Below are 23,328 nucleotides of genomic sequence, written 5' to 3' on the forward strand. Positions count from 1 at the left end.
GTGTCACTTTAATGTTAAACTCTTTTAACATGTTCTTGGTGATCCATTTTAGATTCACTTATGATAGCCTAATTCCATGGTCTATGCATTTCATACATTCCTTTCATGAATAACATATTATTCCCACTTGATTTTAATATGCACAAATGATATCTGATTTTAATTTTAATACATTCAACTCATTTGAACTTTTTAATAAAAAATTAGATATTAAATTCCAACGTCTCGTATTTTTTTAATAGACTAATCATATATGGTTATTGCACCACAATGCATCCTACTAAACTTTTGAATTTTTATACATTAATACTTTTTATGCATTAGGTTTCAAACATGTACTTTAACTTTTTAAAATTTTATTAATCTCCCATTGTTTCTCATGCATGTGAACTTTTCATTTTTAATAAAAATTTTTATTCAAAACTTCTTTTAAATACTTCTTATATGATACTAAAACAAGTTATCTCACATCCTATATAAAGACTTGTTTTACTATCTTAATTTGAAATCCCTTTAAGATTGTGGTATCATCAGGTCATGGTGGCTCTCAGTTTTATAATCTTTATTTTGATGAATTTATTATGATAATCATTCATCCTTAGTTATAAGCTATTGATCTTTATCAAAAAGATTAACTAAATACGTTTTTCATAACCGTAGTATGAAATTTTAATTTATGTTTACTTCTCATACATTGTCATCAATTCATGAATAACAACTCCCTATTGATAATAAAAACTAGTTTTCATATACTTGATTATTATTCAATTGACTATGCAAAAAAAATACATAAATCGATGATCATACAATCTATTCATTAAAGTAATTATGAGTGTGATTAGACCCAGATTCTATAACCACTACAACAAATTTTGTTATTAGTGGTGCATTGAATAATATCACTAAATATTTATTTTTCGTCACTATATATATTCTATAACAAAAAATTAAACATCACGACATTTGTACTGTAACTGAAAGTCTAATGTGACAATACCAAAATATTGTCACTTATTGTAAATTTACCGTCATAATAAAATCAAACGTCACTTTATGCTCTTTATTTTTTGTGACGTTAATTTTCGTCAATTATTTAAGACTATAATCGTCACAAAATAAATGATAAAATCTTATATATTAATGAAGAAAGGTAAATCATCAAAGTATTGATAAAACAATTATCACCAATGATTGTAAGATAATGTCAAACGTTACAATAAAATCAAATATCACTTTATGCATTTTTTATGACGTTAGTTTTCGTTAGCTATTTATGTAAAAAAGTCATTGAAGGTTATAATCGTCACAAAATAAATGATAAAAATCTGATATGTTAATGACAAAAGGTAAATCGTCACAGTATTGGTGATACAATTAATGTAATTAAACCTTATATATAAAACAAAATCATCACAGTCATTTTTGTAGAATAATCTAATGTAGTGTTCTTGCAAATCCACCAAATCTTTGAATTAATTTTTAAATGTAATACATTCTCTAAAGTCTACTTTAAAATTATATAGAAATAATATTGTTTAAAAAACAAAGAGTACCAGAACTATGAAATAAGTAGTCATCGAAATCTTATCTTCAAGCTTTCAATCCAAATCTTGAGTTGAAGGTGATTGTGTTGATGGTGAATTTGTCACTTGAAGCTGATATAAATAATTAATAGCAAATATCAAAACAAATCACAATACACACAATAAGATCAAAACAAACATAAAATACAAACTAATCCATTTTATGCATATAAAATTTTTAAATAAGACCTTACTTTGTATTAAACAATAAGCTTTGTCAAGAAATTGACAAACAAACTCCATAAAGACTCAATAAATAAATAAAAATCAATTGATTTTTAAAAACTAAGTGACAAAAAAGTACCAATTCTCACTTTTGAATTAGGTATCAAACAAAGCCTAGATATATAATGCTTGCAACATCATAGCCACAACAAAATCAATATACCAAAAGGCACCACTAGCTGTATCACTTAAATTAATGCTTGCATTTAAAATATTGCTAGTTGAAGAACAACTTACTTGAATGGCTAGCATGTTTACAAACCTCTAATATTTAATGGCTAGCATAGCTAGAAAAAATTGTTACAAAAAAAAAAGTCAATAGTAATTAAGAGATTATGAGCACATAGAGAAAGGTATATTCAAGTATATACCTAGAAATTGGAGGATGGCCACTTGGATCCCAACAGCTACTAGAGCATTTGTCATAACTTCAAGGATCTAGAATGCAATCATCATAACGAGAGCTACAAACCTTTGGTATAGAAGCAATGTTGCGCAGCTCCTCAGTTTTTACCAACTTCAAGCCGGAGAAAATCTCATAAATGAAACATCCTATCCAATTAAATAAAATGTTCAGATGCATAGAGAATCATATAGAAAACGACAGAAACAAATCAGATAAATAACTGAAATGACCAAATCATAGATAGGTAATGATTATTATCTTTCTTTTCATTGGTGCACTTAAGATAAACAAATACATGCATATACTTGAATACACTTTTTCAGAATGTCATTTTAATGAAGTGCGTACATGACAGACAATTGAAAAGATTTTTGAAACTTTGAAACAAATCAATTTATAACCACAAGCAAATTAATGCCCCAAAGCAGCATAGCCATATGAACATCAAAAGCTAGGCACTCAGTCAACACTGGTATCTAACAGACATGAATAACAGCTAGTATCAACTCGAACATAAAATTCATAAGAAAACCCAAGCCATGAAACATCTTCTAGTCCAAATGGAACGTTATAATGAAATACACCTAAGATATCTGTGATACAAACTGGATGCTCAAAGAATTAGCACAAATTAAACCCTTACTCATTGACCCACCTGATTTATTACAACAATACAAACTTACCCAAACCCCAAGAATCAATAGCCCATGGTGGAGATTTTCTGATCGTGTACCAGTCAGACTTTGCCAGCTCCATTGGCTTGTATTGTGATCCAACAAGCCATTCATATTGCTAATAGAAACAAACAGGAATTAAATTCAACCATGCAGAGGCAGTCTTGAAAAAAAAATGAAGAGTTGACCTAGAGAGTCTTGGGAAGAGAGAGAGAGAAAGAGACTGGTCGGCTAGAAAGGATTTCATAGCATACCATGGCAAAGTGAAAATATATAACATAACAAGCACATAATAAAAATTTTGTATTACAATTGAATGAAACATTTCACCTGTGAAAACTTGATGATGTGAAAAGTTAGATAGGCTGCAATTATCCTGAATTTAATACCTAAAAATAATTCCAAAGCCAAAATCTACTGACTAATGTAACTAAGTAGGCAGGACTGAAACAACTTCACTTCATATGGTCTATCAGTTACTTTTATGGGTAGTGTCTCTAATCATCTATAATCTATTGAGAAAAAACTTGGCTCTTCTTTAAGGAGATATTTAGAAATCATCCCAGTAAGATACCCACTTGAATTGAAGATTATAATAATATAGATGTCATATTGAGATTCAAAATAACTGAAACACTTTGCTTACATCCAAAAACAAGCATTACCAGCATTGGTCTTGTAGCAGTTCCATTGGTCCCGTCATACTCAGATAGAACATCAAAAGCATGTAGCTTCCAGTCCAAGGTCTGTGTTACAACAATGCTTGCCAAACAAACATTGCCATGAACCTGTACCATCCAAAGCTCGTAAAAAAAAAGTGATGATGAAAGAGATAAGAGTGGATTAAGTTCAGCCTTATCAGCAGCTTCTCCAAATAAAATTTAGACCAATGACCCACATATGCAACAGAAAAACCTCAAACCAAGTGCAAGCAATTGAATGGAAACAAACAATATTCAATCCGTGCATTCGCAGAGGACTAAACAGAAAGGCTTGCATATTCTTCTCATGCATACTGGAAACTTATCATAGTTTCCATAAATGCAACATATTTCAACATGATTCCAGTCAACATCTTTGTATTTGTGTATGCAACAATTGTACAACATTTACAGTAAGAAGAAATTCCAAAGAAACAAATAAAATTTAAAAATAAAAGTAACAGGAACAGTTAGTCCATATTAAAATGATGACTGATTTGATTAATATTAAGGGAAACAAAAACTACAAGCACACAATTTGATTCTTTTATACTACATATTTAGAATCATATTCTGTGATTATATGCAGTCTATTTTAAACGTAGAGCAATTTCTCTGAGATTTGAGTGGCTAATTGCTGTCGTCTTATTAAAATATGTGAACAACTTATGTCTTGATAATGTATCAGCATAACTAGCAATCTGTAGGCTAAAAAAACAATATGCACAATGACCCCAAGAATAAAAAATTCGTATTATACCTATCCATCGCATATTGAGTTAGGTAAATGGCAGTAGGATCAATATCGTTTGTAGGACTATGTGGCTGCACAGCACGTATATCATCCAGACCAAGAACTGTATCAGCATGTTCATGAGTCAAAAATAATCTACAGTTCATACAGAAATTAGTACTAGTTTGGAATCCCACTTGTATACAGAAAGACGAAATTATAGTTAATAAAATGCATAAAGCCATTATATAAATCAACAAATTCGCTATAAATCCTATAAAACAATAGAATAGATAAAACCAAATATAAATGCTAACTGTTCTAATACGATACTACAAAAATAAACAAAAAAGAAAAAAAAGAATAATGAGGAATAAATGTGGAAAAATAAAAACAGAAAATTCAACTCACGGAATCGATTCGAGGAATCTTGTGGAAAGTAAACCATCGAAGAACTTGCTCCCTAAATGTCTTCCCAACATCAATTATAATATAATTATGTATACCATTGCTCGAACAGTAATCTATAAGCAAAGATGTATTACACCTGAAAGAAAAAGATTCAAAATCAAAGCTAAAAAAACCTATTTTGTTTTAAGAAACTAAACCGAAAATAATCACATTATTCAAAAAAAGGGCGGAAAAGTTCAGATCTGCGATATAAAAAAGATTGTATGGACGATTAAGTTTTAGAAAAATAAGGGAAAAGGAGGTGACCTGCAATTAGGGTTATGATCAGGATAGATAGAAAGGGATTGGGAGCATACTTGGCAGGGAGGATCGGAGGGCTGGATCAAGCTCATTGCATTGCGGACGGCACTGGAGCAGCAGATTCCCAGGAAGATAAGAGCCACTCCATCACCATCACGATCACAATTATCGACGGCTAATAAATTACCATCAACACTTTTTCCATTTTGGAGCTGCTTCACGATCAGCCCCTTGAAAGCCGCTGCACGAAAAAAAAAAAAAAAAAAGGAACCCTAGCAATAGGCAGACGCAAGGAGAAATTTGAAATAAACACCGAAAAGAGCCTTTTCGCCAATCCATCACCATCACAATCATAATTATCGACGGCTAATAAATTACCATCAAGAAAAAAAAAAAAAAAAAAAAAAGGAACCCTAGCAATAGGCAGACGCAAGATGAAATTTGAAGTAAACACCGAAAAGAGCCTTTTCGCCCTCTCTGGCGCTTTTGCACTCTGTATAGCCATATCCTTCGATCCAAAGTTTAAATCCACTGTTTATATGTACTTGAACTCATTATGGGCCTGGGCGAAGATAACGCTTCATTTTGTACTTCTGCTTTTACGCCCATAACTCTTTAAATAAATATATATATATAATTAAAGGTAAAAAATGTTCCCTAATTATAATTAAAAAACTATTTAAATTTTTAATATTTTATTGTAATTAATTAATTTTTTATTTTAATTCAATTAAATTTTAAATTGAATAAAATTTTATCACGTAACAAAATTAAATCAATTAATTTTTGAATTATAATCAATTGAATTCTTAATGATTTTAGAGAATAAAAAAAATAACAAAAAATAAAAAAAAGTTTGTTTTATTTAATTTTTACGTATATTAATTACATCACAATGATAAATTTTAATCTATTTTATTAATATGATATAAAATTTTAGTTAATTGGTAAAAAAATTAACAATATTATCTAAATAATGAATTAAGTATATGTAAATAAATATTAGAGCAATTGATTGTAATAAAAAAAATAATAGTTTATATGATTGTTACTTATAATTTAAGGGCTTTTCGTACCCTTTAACTTTTTTAAAATTATTTTTATGTTACTTGTATTTGCAAAATTTTAAAATTTATTTTAAAATTCTAAACAAATTGTGTATTTTAAAATTTTTATTATATGTAATATTTAATTTATTTTTTTAATTGAAAATTTTTAATATATGAATACAAAATTAAATAAATTATGCTTAATAAAAATTAAAAATGCTATTTTTAAATAGATATATATAATTTAAGTAAAATAATTATTTATAAATTATACATTAATTTGAATTTATCAGTGATTGATAAATAACATTATAACATCACTTAAAAGTTTATAACATTTATGTTATTATCATATAACATCGTGTATTAACATAACAAAATTATAATGTCATTAATAGTTAATTAAAATATTCAATTTATGACAAAAATTAATAATGTCACCTAAAATCTATCAAAAAAATTTATCATAAATAAAATTTTAAATTGATGACAAAATTATAACGCCATCTAAAATAAAAAATATCACAAATAAATTTGGTGGTAAAAGTTTGTGACATTTATATTATTGTTATATAACACCATACATTAACATGATGAAAATTATAATATTATTAATAATTAACTAAAGTGTTTAATTTGTGACAAAACTGAATAATATCATCTAAAATCTATTAAAAAAATTGTCATAGATAAAATTTTAAATTGATAATAAAATTATAACGTCATCTAAAATAAAAAATGTCACAACAAAATTTCACACTAAATAAATTTGGTGGTAAAAGTTTGTAACATTTGCGTTATCGTTATATAACACCATATATTGACGTGACGAAATTGTAATGTTATTAATAGTTAATTAAAGCGTTTAATTTATAACAAAAATTAATAACATTACCTAAAGTCTATCAGAAAAAATTCATCATAGATAAAATTTTAAATTGGTGACAAAATTATGACGTTATTTCAAATAAAAAACGTTACAAAAAAATTTTTTACAAAATAAATTTAGTAGTAAAAGTTTGTGACATTTATGTTATTATCATATAACACCATAAATTGACGTAACAAAATTACAATATAATTAACAGTTAATTAAAGTATTCAATTTATAACAAAAATTAATAATGTCACTTAAATCTATCAAAAAAATTTATCATAAATAAATTTTAAATTGACGACAAAATTATAAAATTATCTAAAATAAAAAATGTCAAAAAAAAATTTTCACCAAATAAATTTGACGATAAAATTTAGCAACAAGATTTTTGTGATGTTACCATGTAACGATTTTATATATTGTCATATAAAATATCAAAACAATATAAAAGTGTGATAAAGTATATTATTCATCACTTTTTACATACTTTTTACGTGATGAAATATAATACGTTACTTAAAAAAATTGTTACAAATTACTAGATTATGATACAGTCTATTCATTAAAATAATTATAAATGTCATTAGACTAAGATTCTATAACACTATTTAATTCTTGATTTGGAGAAATATAGAGAAAGCATAGCATTCAATGCCCGCAAAAGTATTTATATCAAGTATAAAAGGACTTAAGGTTAAATTTATCACTCTACTAGGTGGAGGCTCTATATTTATTACTCAATCTTTTTAATATAATTTGTTTTACAATGCTGCTAAATTTTTATGCAATTCTAGTCACTTATTGATGGAAATAGAATATTATATCTAAATTAATGAATATTTTGTTAAGAATTTTAAATTTTCTTATATGAAAAATAAAAATACTTTATCTCAAATTCTAAATAAGTATAATAAAAATAAAATAATTAATTTTCTTTTCTAAAAAATTCTAACAATGCCATTTATTATTTTTCATTTAAAAATAATCTTAATCCCCTAAAAATTTTTAATAACAAATATTATAACAAATAAAGAAATAATTAATAATGTCATTTATTTAACAACAAATAACTATAATATCAATAATTAAATAAAAATAAAATAATTTTTTTTTTAAATACATACAATGTCACTAATTATATAAAATGACATTTTTAAATAAAATATTTTTTCACCTAAAACTTTTTAAAAAAATCATCCATTTTTTATTATTAAGAATTTTATCATCATATTTAATTTTAATTTTATTTTTGCGAAAAGGTCTAATGTTTGATTCCAAAAAGTATTTTATAAATTCCTCAATTTATTTTTATTTTATTATTGTTTGAAAAATAAATGTCAATTATTACTATTAAAATTTTATTAAAATTTTTTCAACATTTGGTTCAAATTTAAAAAAAAAAAAATTTCTCACTTAAAATTTTTAAAAAAAATTAATCATTTATGATTTTTAATAATTTCATGATTCGATAATCATCACTTTCAAAATTTTATAAAGTTATATTTTATATTTATTTTTTTGGCATGAAAGTAAATGCTAATTATTATTATTATTAAAATTTTATCTAAACTTTTTCATAATTTAGGCTAAATTTAGAAAAAAAACTTCTAACATAGAAAATTCTTTTAAAAAATCCATTATTTATGGTTTTTTTAAATTTCATCATCAAAATAATTTTCATTCGCTTCCAAAATTTTCTAAAAATTACATTTTATTTATAAAATCTAAAAATTATTTATTTTTTGCTAACTTATAAGTTTTATTATAATTTATAGTATTATCAAATAATTAAAATTCTTCCTAATTTTAAAAATTTAAATAAATAACTTAATAAATAAAATACAAAAAATAAACAATACAAAAGAACACTAATACATTCGGGTCAAGTCAGCTAAGGTTAGGGACGGCAATCAAGCCCGTCCCCGACGGGTTTTGGCCCGAACCGACTCTATAGGGTCGGGTTTTTTTTTTGAATTTCGGGTTTCGGGTCGGGGTCGAGTCGGGTAAATTTAGGTAATAGTCGGGGTCGGGTCGGGTTCGGGTATGCCTAAAACCCGACCCCTACCCGACCCGACATTATTAAAAAATTATTTTTTAATTAATTAATTATTTATTTATATATATATTTATATAATGATATTTTTAAATATTTATATTTAAAAAATAATATTTTATATTTTAAAAAATAATATTTTATTAATTTCGGGTCGGATCGGATCGGGTACAGTTTACATATTGTCGGGTCGGGGTCGGGGTCAGGTATTAAAATAATTCGGGTCGGATCGGGTTTGATGAGCAAAAAATCGGGTCGGGTTCGGGGCGAGCAAAACCGGCCCTGAACCCGACCCGATGCCATCCCTAGCTAAGGTTGAGGCGCAAATTTAAAATAAGTCAGGCATAAATTTTTTTTCTCCCAAAAGGCACCGCTTAACTCTCCTTTAAATTACTAAAATATGAATTTTCTTTTTATTTTCACTTTTTTTTTCACTCTCTACTGTTCATTTCCTCTCTCTAAACCGAATTTTCAACAATTGAAAATTTTAAACATTAGCTAAAATAATCAAATTTATCAAAAAATTCAATCGCTAAAAAATTCAAAATTTTTTTTTTAGAAAACACCTTTTTTCATATTTCAACCGCATTGCTTTGTCATAGTCCATCACATTTCGACCACCCAAAAAACTTTTCAAAGCCTTTTTGAACTCTTGAATCCTTTTATAGAATTGATTTTTCCAAATCAAGCCAAAAAAGCCTAGATTTAGAACCAAATTTGAAACTATCTTCACCTATAAAATTTACCTGAAATTAAAAAAATTCTACCATAAATTTCCACTTTGATTCTTTCTTTTTTCTCTTTATTGACGTTTTATTATTTTGTTGTTATAGGGTTCGTCTAGAAGCTATGTCTTGAATGTGATAGGATTGCAAATCCGAAAGGATTTAAAACTTGTATTTGAAAAAAAAAAAAATCTTTTCAATTCTAATTTCCGCTTCAAATAAGTCTGATTCAAATTCATTTTTGATTCTTCCGACTTTCAAATTTTAGAAACTACCTAATTTGATCCAATTTCTTTTATTGATGAATTTTTTTTTATTTCTGTTTCTTCCTGTGTATCTTTTTGTTTAACTTTTTTTTCCCGAAAATGGTAAAAACAAAAAATATATAATATAATATAATAAGGAAAAAAAGAGGGCAATTGGACCTTGGGTTTGGGTTGCAAACCCAAACCAAAGCCAATTAAAAAGTAAGCCCACATCAGACTCAAAATAGTAAACTCAGACAAACTAGCTTAGAATCCAATTAAAACCAAGTTTCTCATCAATGGTCCAAATCCACGCTTTGAGAGTGAATTAAATGAAGAGTCTACATTAATTTATGAAAATAATTTTCCCCGTAGGACCAAATCAATTGCAATATTAGTGTCAGTATCCTTTATTTTTGATGACTTGAAATACTGTGGCTAGTTCCAAGTCTCGTAACCTTAAAAGTGACATCTTTTTATAATATATATAATAACATAAACTAACTCCTTAAGTTGATAAACTTCAATATAGATGAATAATTCATGATATCAACTGATTCCTTGTGTTGATAAACTTTAATAAACATAAAAATCCATAATATCTACTACTTCCTTATGTTGATAATTTTAAAATAGATTTATAATCTACAATATCAACAAATTCTTTATGCTTCAAATATATATTTACATGTATTATGTATAGACTTTAGTCATATATCCCGGTGAAAAATTCCATTATAGAAGGCAATAAACTAAACTTTTAATTGAATTTCACCAATGTATAACAACCATATATATTTCATAGATAATACAATAAAAACAAACCAAATCCAAAAATCTAAAATTCATAAAATGGATTTAAAAACAAACCATATCTATACAATTTGATTTTATAGAATGATATACAGCATATTCTATAATATTCAAAATATAAGTTATAGATCTTTATCTGTTGACTACATGATCCTTTATTAATAGGAAAAACATATATAGTCATTTAAGAAAAAGATATAGTTTGCCTTACTTAAATATAAAGAGATATTTGTTTTCACAATATATAATTCAATGAAAGTTACATATCAATTTGATGTCAACTTTATATTGAACCAACATGTAACGGAATAGACTCTAATACCACTATTATAATCAAAGTAGAGTAAAATATATGCAATGAAATTAAATTGCCTACCTCTAACCATTGTTGTTCAAGTATTGAATCTTATGAAAACACAAGTTTATGAAAGTGCCTTCTACTACCCTATACCCAATACCTTAAGGCCTTAGTTTAGCTTGATGGTAACCTCACTTGATGTACTTGATTTAGCTTGGTAGTATTGCTCGTCACATGCTATATATATTAGATAATGATGACTCGGTTCATTCCTTTAGTTTTCCCCAAATACATGTATATAGATTAATACATTTATATTTATGTGGCTAATGATTCATGTATCCTTAAATACCTGAACGTAGACGATAATGCATGTATCTTAAATTTCTTTAACATATAAGCCACATAAATTAATTCCAACAATTGCTACATTTTAAAGCTTGTAAAAGCTCACCAGGGAAAAAGACCATAAGATAATATAAATATTGGAGATCAAAACTAAAGATGAATTAATAGGGAATTTTTGTTGGAATCGTTAAAAATAATGTTCAAATTACCTCTATGTTCAAAATTCGGATGGAATTTGTCATGTAGATGCATAGGAGGATATAGATGAGAAAATTTTCATAAATTGAAAGACTTGTGGATAAAAATTTTAATGATAATTTTAAATTATAAATGAAAATAATAAAACATTACATTACGAAAAAAATTATTAACTAATTATATATGCAATATATATACTCATATCATAGTGCAATATTATTGTCCACACGAAAGAAAGACAGGTTAAGTAAAAAGCAGAGAATTTTTTTTTTTCTTTGATAAACAAAAGCAGAGAATTCAGCTTCCGAAAAGCGATCCTTGGAAGAAACATTAGGTTAAGATGTTAATTAGTTGGTTTACTACGTTAATAAAAGCCGCCCAATTGCCAAAGGGCGGCTGCTTTGGCATCTTCCAGCCTATTATTGCTGCATTTTTATCGATTGATGCGCATAATATAAAGCAATATATTGTGTTTCTAAATTATATTTAATACCAAAAATGAAAAAACCATTTGTTTCCGTTTTCGTCGAAAGAGAAAAGACAGAGCTTAGCCAATATATACATATACATATATATATATATATATATATATAAAGGTAATGGATACTTAAAGACACAGCGAGCGACTAAGAGAAGAGAGTTAATGACAGGAAAATAACCGTAAAAGCTGATTTTAAAAAAATAGTTGTGATTATCAGATTCTTGAAGAAGAAGACAAATGAAACAAGGTTGTAATATGACTATATATATATATACACTTAAAAATGGGTGAACACTACAATGATGAGATCCCCTGAGATCCTACTACGATGAATGGTCAGATTTGACGGGATGATAGCAACCTTTGGATTACATGAAGTAAGGGCGAATATCAAAACGGTGTAACGAATTCAAACTATTGTGAGTTTACATCATATGATGATAACTAATTACAAGAAAATCAAAAGCTTTGAAATTGGTGAGTAGCAAAGGGATTTTACTATTGGCAAAAAAAAAAAACGAAAAAGGATTTTACTCTTTTATCCTTAAATTCCTAGTCTTTGTTTTTTATAAACTGGGCGGTGGGCTGGTGGCCCATTATACTGTAAGGAGAGCAAACCAAAAAAATGACAATGATAAAAGTTTTGTCTGAAATTCTTTACTGCAAAAAATGGTAAATTTTTTAAGTAAACGTTAATACTGTATTCATTTTAAACAAATCTTATATAAATCGTCAGTTATGAACTTTAAATAAATTTACAATCGTGGAACAAAGATATTAAGTTTTGGCTTCCTGGATACTTTTCTTTTAAATTAATGAAAAACAGAATAAAAAGCAATCAATGGGATTAAATAGTAAAAAAGAAAGATTAAAATAAAAAAAAAGTAAAAATTTTTTAAAAGTAATGTATAGTTTGATTTGCCAAAAGACAGATGATTTTTTAGAGATTAAATATTATTATTACACAAATCATATTATTTCTTTAATTATTATAAAACTAAATAATTTGTAAAAATAAATAATTTTTATAACCTTAAATAATAACAAGCGATAGTTTATAATTAAAATAAATCACAAAAATATGATAGATTGAAAATATTTATACTAAAAACATCACTTTTTTGTTTTGATTTAGAAGAGAAGAAAGGGCAAGGTGAATGGAGAAGTTACTGTTCTTTATTTGACAAAATACTTATATTGTGAGACTAATTTTAGTTAATGCTCTATTTTGTCATTTATCTTCTACCAATCTTGTCCTTCTTTCTCCTTCTCTAGTTGACTTTAAAATAATCTTATATTTTTGTCATTTTCTAGTTAACTTTATTTTTTCCATTCTGTAATCTTTGAAAAATAAAAATCCTAACCTTAAAGAAAATAATAATAATATTGGAGCTCGTGCCCGACCAAATTTGGAGCTGTTATTTTTTATTATTATTAAAATCATGGGTGTTATTGGATTTGGATGCAATGAAGAGGATTGAAGTTCAAAATAGATTTCTATATATATATATATATATATAAAATAACAAATGAAGAATATTATCATATATATTTGCTAGCTATAAGTGACTATTGTAAACGAATTCAATTTTTAGTAGTCACCAAAGTGAAGGAATTTATTTTTGAGTAGATTATACTATGCTACAACTTCAAAGTTGAAACTTGGCCTGTCCACGACATTAAACAAGATTTTAAAGCTCGGGTGTAGCTTGGAACAACTCAGGATAATATTTAAATATTAAATAATTATTTTTTATTTAATTTTGATGAATATTTAAAAATATTAATATATAAATATAAAATATTTATATATTAAAATATTATATGGAAATTAAACATGCTTAAATGGATTTTCATTGGCCAGATGGGCAGAGTCTTGAGCAAAAGTTTTGAGTTGTCTATATCATAAATAAAAACTCGTTAGTAAAAGTGCAAATAAGCTTGCTTACCAGATAGCAAAACTAGAGTGCCGGGAACCAAGGGTTTGGTGGTGTTTCCTACCAAACTCTATATGTAATACTGATTAATATTGATGAAATATTTCATTATTATAAAAAAAAGAGGGACAAAATCATGCTTAAACGATAAAAATTAAAGTTAATTGATTTTCTATTAATTAGTTATTACCATGACTTTAGGCTTTCAATAATTTGGTTCCACTGCCCTATTTGAAATTATTCCCTCACTTTTTGTTTCCCGGTTAACCATGTGAGCATTATAATCCAACGGCCCCTACAACTTTTGGCAAATCTAATGGTCATAATAACAGGATCTCACCAGATCTCATTATAGTTGTTACCTTAAAAATGTTATAATAATGGAATAATTAAAAAATTATATATGAAGCCATGCAGCAGCTTTAAACATTCCCTATCACTTGTTATTTGCATGAATTAGCAGAGGCTATAGCCGTCCGCTTTCTCTGGCCTCAACTGCTTTGTGTTTGCATACATCTCTCATATGTCAGTATTGACAGTTAGACGCAACTTTTTTAGTGTATTTTTAGACCTCTACATCTCAAAGCCTACAGCGTCATAAATCAATGTCTTTGCTGCTTTCTCTCTCACTGGTGCGATCCCGAGATATATTCGAGAAAGGTACGGGACTGAAGGGTTTGACATAGATCCTCTGCATGCGGGGCTTCAGAGAGGTAGAGCTACAGTGCCTAAACAGTGATTAATTTCCTTCATGTACAGTATGTGGGTTTCTTTGTCGTGAAACAATGAAATGTTTTTCACTTTTCATTGATTTCAAACGGAAGCGGAGGAGTGCATGGGAGTTAAGGGTTTTGGTCTATACAGTATAAACCTTTTAAGTGTCATACCTTTTGGGTTTTAGATGCCAATCGGCAATCCTTTCAATGTACTAGGGGGTCTCCTTTTTAGTAGTTTTGCTCTTTGTCCTTGGGAATCGATGAACTAAATTAACCAATGCACACACAAAAATAAATAATAAATAATTTAAGTGAAAAGCAAAATAATTGGATCTTATTGTTATTCATATATATGTATAATTTTATACTATTGTTCCCTTTAGAAAACAACAAAATAAAAGGTGGAGGATTCAAGGGAAATTAAGACTTGCATACTGATCTTATATATAGAACTGATCAACCAATTTTCCTAAAAAAAAAATTTTGTAAACCACGTAGAGTTGGAGGAGTGTGGTGGATGTAAAAGGTTAGTAATACTCTTTTGGTTATTATGTATAAAAGATTTATTTGTTACATACGATGATCCATTACACCATGCACTATACAATGAATTTTCTTCCATTCCATAAATTAGGATTAAAAATCAGGGATTGTTTTAAGTAATGAATTCCTTACCCCATAATACATGATCAAATTATATCAAATGTATTATATATAATTTTATGCATTATACCATCTATTTTTGTATTTGGTGAATTTTGGTTCAGATTTATATTTGTATGTTGTATACTATTTTTCATAATTTTACATTTTAATTTGTTATTTGAGCATTTATTTGATGAATTAAAAAAATATTTAAATATTATTTTTTAATTTTAAAAAACAAAAACAAGAGAGGATTTTTTTGGACTATGACGACAGCATATTATTTATTGATTAAAGTCTTACTAAAAAAAAGAGTAAAATCTACTGTTACTATATCCTTATGAAAGAGAATGAAAGCTTACTTTACCACCTAAAAAATCAAAAGAGTCTCAAAACTACCATATAATAGAAGATTTGCATAACAAACGAGTATCAAACCAAGCCCCTTTCAAAGCGATCCAAATTAATCTAAACAAACAAACTCCAAGTGAGCCAGTCAAAGTACACGCTCTAAAGATATATATATAGAACATGATATTGGTAAATTCCTAACTCAATTCACTCAGTTTATTTGTATAAACGAGGAATAGAGAATGATTAAATTAGTAATCAAGAGGCCACCCGAATAAAGGAAAAGCTCTACAAAATTTTGTTTATTGGCCAAAACATTTTATTAATTTTCACCATGAAACTGATTTCATTAGATTTGAAGGTTTTATTAGTATACATAAAAAAGTCCTCTGGTTTCACTTTTTGGTATTTTTTAGTGTAATTTTTTATTAGACAAGTGAAATTAAGAGATTAATACATGTTCCATTTTTTTAATTAACTTTTTTATTTTTTGAAATATATTTTGAAGATTATGTGTCACCCTATTAACCTCATTTGTAGAGATTAAAAATTTCATTGACAGTAGATGAAGTAGTTTTTTCTTTTTTCATGTCCTAAAATTATATGTTCTCTTTTTGTTTTTAACACTTAATACTTACATTTTATTAGAAATTTATTTTTATTATTATTTTCAATTATTTTGGCATTAAAAGACAAAAAAAAAATCCATTTAAAAGAATTAAAATTTTAATATAAAACACATAAAAATAATTTTTTCCTTAAATTTCACTAATGTGAAAGAGAGACAAAGGAAATGAGACAGATTATTCACGATAAACTCTAACCAAAGTTTTCTTTTTGTTTTTTGTTTTTTTAATTAGAAATCATGAAATACAATAAGTCATTGTTTTTTTAAGTGGTACCCAATGCATTTCCTTCTCTATGCAAGCAAATTTTATATTAGATTTAACGAATTTATGAAAAATTATTTTCTCCCTATTTTCAAATAGATTCAAACCCAATAATTTAAAAGAATAGAACACTTTTTACTACTTATATTTATAAATTTGCATTCAAACCCAATAATAAAGAGAATAGCACACTATTTACTACTTATATTTGCTAATTTGGATTCAAAACCAACAGAACGGAGATTAATAGTAAGATAAAAAAGTCGCATTAATAGAAGGGTGTTCCAGACATTTGACCCAAAAAGGGAGAAATGAAAATGGTTGAATTGTCGTGTAAGTTCTAATCATAGCTGGGTAACCATTAATAGTTTAAGCAACAAAAGTATGGCCCAAGGTGCAGCTATCTCTTTCTGTCTGTCTTCTTTTTCTTTTCTCTATTGGATAATTCCTTTTCTGATGCCCTTGGCCTTGATGCTGCAGTTTAGTTGAGATGGACTTATCAGCAATGCAAAGGAATGGTGCTAGCTTAGGGGCACGCATGTTAGGGCTAGCTGGGGCTAGGCTAACTTTGATTTTTGTTTCCCCATTTTCTAACTGCCTGTTTTGAAGCTGATAGAGTTGTTGATCAATCAGCCAATTGGAATGCCATTACTGAAGCTAATATATATCCAACATCCCCAACCATCATCCTTCAATCTCATAAATATTGCAACTCTTAAACACCCGAAACTCTTGGTTTCTCAAATATATTATATATGCCCACAATATATATTTGGCTTAAGTGTTGCCGTGGCACTGCCAGCATTAAATTGATTGTCTCAGTCGGTAATTCATTATCTATTTAATTAGCTAGGCTGTGGCTCAGTTCGTAGGGTTTTCTTTATCTACCCTTAGAACTAAGAAATTATTAATTAACACTACTCTTCTTAAATGGAAAGAAATGAATTGCTATTAATTGAAGCAGACAAAAAAATCATCAAAAAAATGGTGTTGGATATTCTCTGGATTTCATTGGAGTCAGCTAATTAGGGCTAAATTTAATCAATTTAAAGAATCAAAGCTATAGCTCTCGAATGAATTTAAATACCCGAACCTTATGTTTTATCAAGTGTAACTCTCTGCTCGCGGCTGTTTTCTAAATTCTCGTTAATCTTTTTTCTTTTATCCAACTAATTTCTCATTCTTTAAAACGGCACTCATATATATATATATATATATATATATATATATATATATCTATACTTAAAACGAAAGTTAATGACATAGTTCAGTAGGCTTACTTGTGTATTTGGAATAAGTTTAAGGTGATGGGATAGCTTAGGTATTGAAATTTAAAATTAAGGATTAATGTGAGAGATTTTATATTTAAAATATATAGATTTATTTTGATATAACTTAATTCAATATTAAATTTATTTATTTAATTTTATGCTTTGATTTATAGTTTTATATTTGAGTTATATATATGTATTTTTTTATTTAGTAAAATTTTATTTTGTCTATATTTTTTATGATGTTAAAGCATTTGTAAATGTAATATAATGACAAATTTTTAAATTATCTTGCTTATTTGAAAGAATTACATATAAATTATATAAATCTTGAAGTGAAACGACGATCTTAGTCCTCTTTCTTTTTATTATTTTCATTTGCTTTACATAGATGGTTGTCAGCTCCGACAATAAAAAGTGCTCTATAAATCCAGAAGTTTCTAGATTTTTCCTTGAAATTAAGCTACTAATTAATTTTGGCAGTAATTTTTTTTAAAAAAATTCTTTATCTGTTCTTAATTCTTAATGTCTATCTACTTAATTCATTTGATATTCTGAAACTCACAATTTTTAAAAGTTTAATCAATATGCATTACATGTGATGTAATACAATCTTAATTTTATTGATCGAATACAAAAAGTTAAGCCAATAATTGAGCATTACAGGCTGCTAGTGAAGCAAAGTGAACCAATAGGTTATACATTAGGTTTGGAAACTAAAGTGGAAACACATGCACTTAATTGATAATATATATTCTGACATATATAGAAATTAATCTAGATTAAAACCTAATGTTATTTGTGTTTGTGGATAAAGTCATAAAAGAAAAGAGAACAAATTGATCGTAGATTGTTAAAATCTACATTTTTTAAAAGCAAAGGTTTTCATTGATGGACAACTTGTTGGGAATATTGACTCAAATCCTATAAGAGATTTGTTTGAGATTTATCAGATATTGCTTGATGGACAAGAAGACTTGCAAAAGAAGAATTCTAAGAGAAAGAGGGTTCTTAATAGGTAAGTTTGATTTGCAAGAAAAAAATTCTAAAAGGAAAAAGATTCGTAATAAGCAAGTTTGACTTAAAAGAGAAGAATTCTAAGAGGAGAGGGATTCTTAATGGGCAAGTTTGTATGGTTATAAATAGGTGAAGTCTCCATAGGGTTAAGTATGAGAAAAAGATATAAGAGAGTTATAGGATTTTGTGGGATAGACACCCCATGAGAGTATTGAGGCTCTACATATTATAGGTGTGTATGTTTGTTTGTGAGTGGACTAGAGGAGACTGAGAGGGTCCACATAGGTATGATGTATGGGAGCATATGAGTATGTGTTTGGTTATGTTGAAAGGGTGTACAAGGATTTGAGTTTGTATTTGTTTGGGTTGAGAATACTCCATAGGACTAGAGAAGATTGAGAGTATCTTATGAGTATTGATTATTAAATGAGGTTGATAATTTGATATAAGTTTATAATTCTCTACAACTAGTGGATCTTGTTTTTTATCCGTGGATGTAGGTCAGTTGGACCGAACCACGTTAAATTGTTATCTCTTGTATATTTGATTTATTATTTGATTTTACTTCCGCTGGTGTGATTGGATTGGAGGCTTTTAGGCCAACAAATGGTATCAGAGCTGTGGTGTTCCCCAACAAGTGGTATCAGAGCTGAAGGTTCGAAACGTGAGAAGAGTTGAAGATTCAAGATATGGGAAGAGCCGATGGTTTGAGACATAGGAAGAGTTGATAGTTTGAGATATGAGAAGAGCTTGGTTTGAGACATGGGAAGAAGTAAGCTTAGAGGAGCTCGATTCAAGAGAAAAGTTTAGTTTAAGTTTTAAAGATTGATGATTGTTTTGTATGAAACGTGAAGACACAAGAAAAGAGAAGATGATTGTGAGACTTTCATTACATGTAGAGTCAAGCATGTTTAGCATGAAGATAGATGATTTGATGGAATTTGAGTCAAGATAGAGATTGTTAGGAATATTGACTCAAATCCTATAAGAGATTTGTTTGAGATTTGTTTGAGATTTATCAGATATTGCTTGATGGATAAGAAGACTTGCAAAAAAAGAATTCTAAGAGAAAAAAGATTCTTAATAGGTAAGTTTGACTTGCAAGAGAAGAATTCTAAAAAGAAAGAGATTCTTAATAGGTAAGTTTGACTTAAAAGAGAAAAATTTTAAGAGGAGAGGGATTCTTAATGGACAAGTTTGTATGAATTCTTAATGGGCAAGTTTGTATAGTTATAAATAGGTGAAGTCTCCACAGGGTTAAGTATGAGAAAAAGATGTAAGAAAGTTATAAGATTTTGTAGGATAGACACTTCATGAGAGTATTGAGGCTCTATATCTTATGGGTGTGTATATTTGTTTGTGAGTGGACTAGAGGAGACTGAGAGGGTCCACATAGGTATGATGTATGAGAGCATATGGGTATGTGTTTGGTTATGTTGAAAGGGTGCACAAGGATTTGGGTTTGTTATTGTTTGGGTTGAGAATACTCCATAGGACTAAAAAAGATTGAGAGTGTCTTATGAGTATTGATTGTTGAATGAGGTTGATGATTTGATGTAAGTTTGTAATTCTCTACAACTAGTAGATCTTGTTTCTCATCCGTGGATATAGGTCAGTTGGACCGAACCACGTTAAATTATTATCTCTTGTGTGTTTAATTTATTATTTGATTTCACTTTCGCTGGTGTGATTGGATTGGAGGCTTTTAGCCCAACAAATTGTATCAGAGCTATGGTGTTCCTCAACACAATTGAGATACAAACAACAACGAGAATAGCAAATAAAGAGTTATAAATTTTGACAAAAGAGAAATATAATTGAAAAGAAAGAAACAGCATTTAATTGTACCATTTTATAAGGTTTTGAGATCGATTCACCTCAAATTTGACAAGGCTATCATCAATATCATTTGTGTTTGTTCATCAATATTTAAAGGACTTGCTAACTTTTTAATTGTTTCTTCAATATTTCCAAATGTAAGATATGTTTCTAGAACCTTTAAAGAGTGTTTTGGGGTGATTTGACTCAAGTGACCACATTGAGGAGTCACTTTCAATCATTAATGTTTGACTATTTTCCCTAGAGGAAATTACGTACAAGATAAACACCTCTCTTATTGACATCAATTTAGCCTTATTTTAATCGGCTATTCCCACCAATTTAGAGAATATCACCTTGATGGCACCAAATTTATCCATAAGTACTCCACCTATACCCACAAGATGCGATTTCCCCCAGCACTGATTCATCCACATTGAATTTAAGTGATCCAGACATAGATTTCAACTATACAACTTTGTTTTTGTTTAGTTTTCATTTCCTAAGACCAATCATTTCTTTCAGATATCTGATCAGGTCATTGATTGAACTTTCGATTGTTGGCCATTTAGCCTTAAACCACCACACAACTCTTGTTACATCTTCCTTCTGGTACATTGATTGCCAAGTTAAAAAAAAACAATAGGATCCTTTAGTGCAATTCAAGAAATTCGTCACCATAGACAACATCTTGCCCAAACTTTCCATGATTCTAAACAATTAAAAAAGAGATCATTGACTGATTCCACCTTTTGATTACAAAAAAGACACACATCGCCAAATCTCATCTCAGTAAACCTCTTTTTGCAAGTTTTTCTTTCACTGCGATCTTGCCTTTCAATTCCTACCAACAAAAATTTCCACCTTTTTTGGTGCAAAACCTACCCAAACAAACTTCCACAAATCAACATTCTGAGTAATCTTGTTTAAAACCATTTTGCAAAAGGATTTTAAAGTATAGAGTCCGCTAGAGGAACCTTTCCAAATCAAACTGTCTTTTAAATTATTGCATAAGTAATAGTCTCGTAGTCGGTTGTTGAAATCCTGCCATTGATGTATTTCCCAATCGAATAATCTTCTTCTGAGAGTAACATCCCAATTCCATGTGTTGTTATTCTAGTGCTCGTATTTTTTTTTTATTTTAACACCCTTATTTACTGCGAGAACGAAGATCCGAGGGAACATAGTTTTTAGAATCCCACCTCCAATCCATTCATCATACCAAAATCTAAAATTGCTACCATCGCCCAATGAGTGTCTAAGATCGGAATGCGTGAAAGAAAAATATTTGTTACTAGGGACAAAGAGGTCGTGATATTTCTCTACATCATAGAAAATCTTTTATTGTAACAGTACGGTGGAGCAATGTTTAAAGGATCCCAACCATATTTAACAGTAACAACTCACTTCTAAAGAGATTAGTGTTCATTATCGTATCTCCATATCCATACTCAATAACGTTCAATTTTACACTCCAAATCCACAATTTCGAGTAAGCTCTATAATTACAAACCAATTTTCAATCCACTAGGTGTAATTTCCTTCTAGAAGCTAATCCACTCCAAAGAAACCTTCTTTGAATTCTATCCAATACCTTTTTAACCCTACTTGGAAGTCAAAAGAGAGACCAAAAATATAAAGGAAGACTTCCAAGAACTGACTTGATAAGCGTGACCCTACCCCCGATTGATAGAAATTAGGACTTATTTCCTACTAATGTCCTCTTAAATTTATAAATAACTGGCATCTAAGTCACTAATGCCCTCATATTAGTGCTATCATAACGTATAGATCCATAGATCTACCGTGAAATATGGATTAAATGAGTCATCACCAATCTTTTTTGTTTAGGTGTGATTGGTCACCTAATCGAATCTGTCCTATTTAAAGAGAAGTCTCAAGATTGACTTAGATATCTTTAAAGAGTAGATTTTAGTTCACAAAATCATACTTTAGATTCGAGAGTGTGGTTACACATGAGAAAGTTTATAACACCTTCATAACGCACATTCAAAGGATGGTACTAATTTGATTTTAAATTATCCAAGTCTTAACCATTTTTATGATTTACTAAAATATTTGATATTGAAAATTAATTTTAAAATTATTCAAATAGTTTGGTAGCAATTTAAGATAATTCTTTCACCTCAAGAGTATTCATAGAGACTAGTATCCTACCCTAAAGAGATTCTGTCATAGAATTCATTTAAATTTTAGTCAAAAAAATAATCAGTAAAATTTTTTAATTGTTTGGTAAGATTTACTTTGATACAGATCTCCCAGTAGTTTGGTGAGATTTTTTTGTATATTTATTTTTTTTATAGAAAATATACTAAATCTTCCAATAGTTTAGTAAGATTTAAATGCAAATCCTCCAATAGTTTGATAGGATAAAAATACGAAATATTTTAATAATAATTTTTTCTACAAGTAATTTATGAAATTCTCTAATAGTTTAGTAGAATTCATAAAAAATTTAAATTCATGAAGAAACCTCCAATAGTTTGATAGGATTTATGAATTTGTTTTCTAGAAACATTTTCCTATTATATAATTTTTTTTA

At 28.1% G+C, this 23,328-nt stretch overlaps 1 protein-coding gene across 4 annotated transcripts; it reads right to left on the reverse strand.

The window, feature by feature from the left end:
- Window positions 1–1,438: 1,438 nt before the first annotated feature.
- Window positions 1,439–5,608, reverse strand: LOC111318460 (uncharacterized). Of its 4 annotated transcripts, XR_016331675.1 has the most exons (6): window positions 5,040–5,595; window positions 4,734–4,869; window positions 3,554–3,676; window positions 2,898–3,006; window positions 2,180–2,360; window positions 1,439–1,655 (listed from the first exon to the last, which is right to left on the reverse strand). XR_016331675.1 is itself a non-coding variant. In XM_089751009.1 (5 exons), the coding sequence occupies exons 1-5, from the start codon at window positions 5,123–5,125 to the stop codon at window positions 2,239–2,241; spliced, it is 576 nt and encodes a 191-aa protein (XP_089607135.1). In that variant the 5' UTR covers window positions 5,126–5,599; the 3' UTR covers window positions 1,439–2,238. The 4 variants fall into 4 exon arrangements, 2 of the variants coding, with proteins under 2 accessions (XP_089607135.1, XP_089607137.1); XR_016331678.1 differs by adding an exon at window positions 4,350–4,478 and having other exon boundaries at window positions 1,439–3,006; window positions 5,090–5,601; XM_089751009.1 differs by having other exon boundaries at window positions 1,439–2,360; window positions 5,040–5,599.
- Window positions 5,609–23,328: the final 17,720 nt, after the last annotated feature.

This window comes from Durio zibethinus, chromosome 2 (genome assembly GCF_047325235.1).
Source record: "Durio zibethinus cultivar Kanyao isolate XHJ-2024 chromosome 2, ASM4732523v1, whole genome shotgun sequence".
Taxonomy (NCBI): Eukaryota; Viridiplantae; Streptophyta; class Magnoliopsida; order Malvales; family Malvaceae; genus Durio; species Durio zibethinus.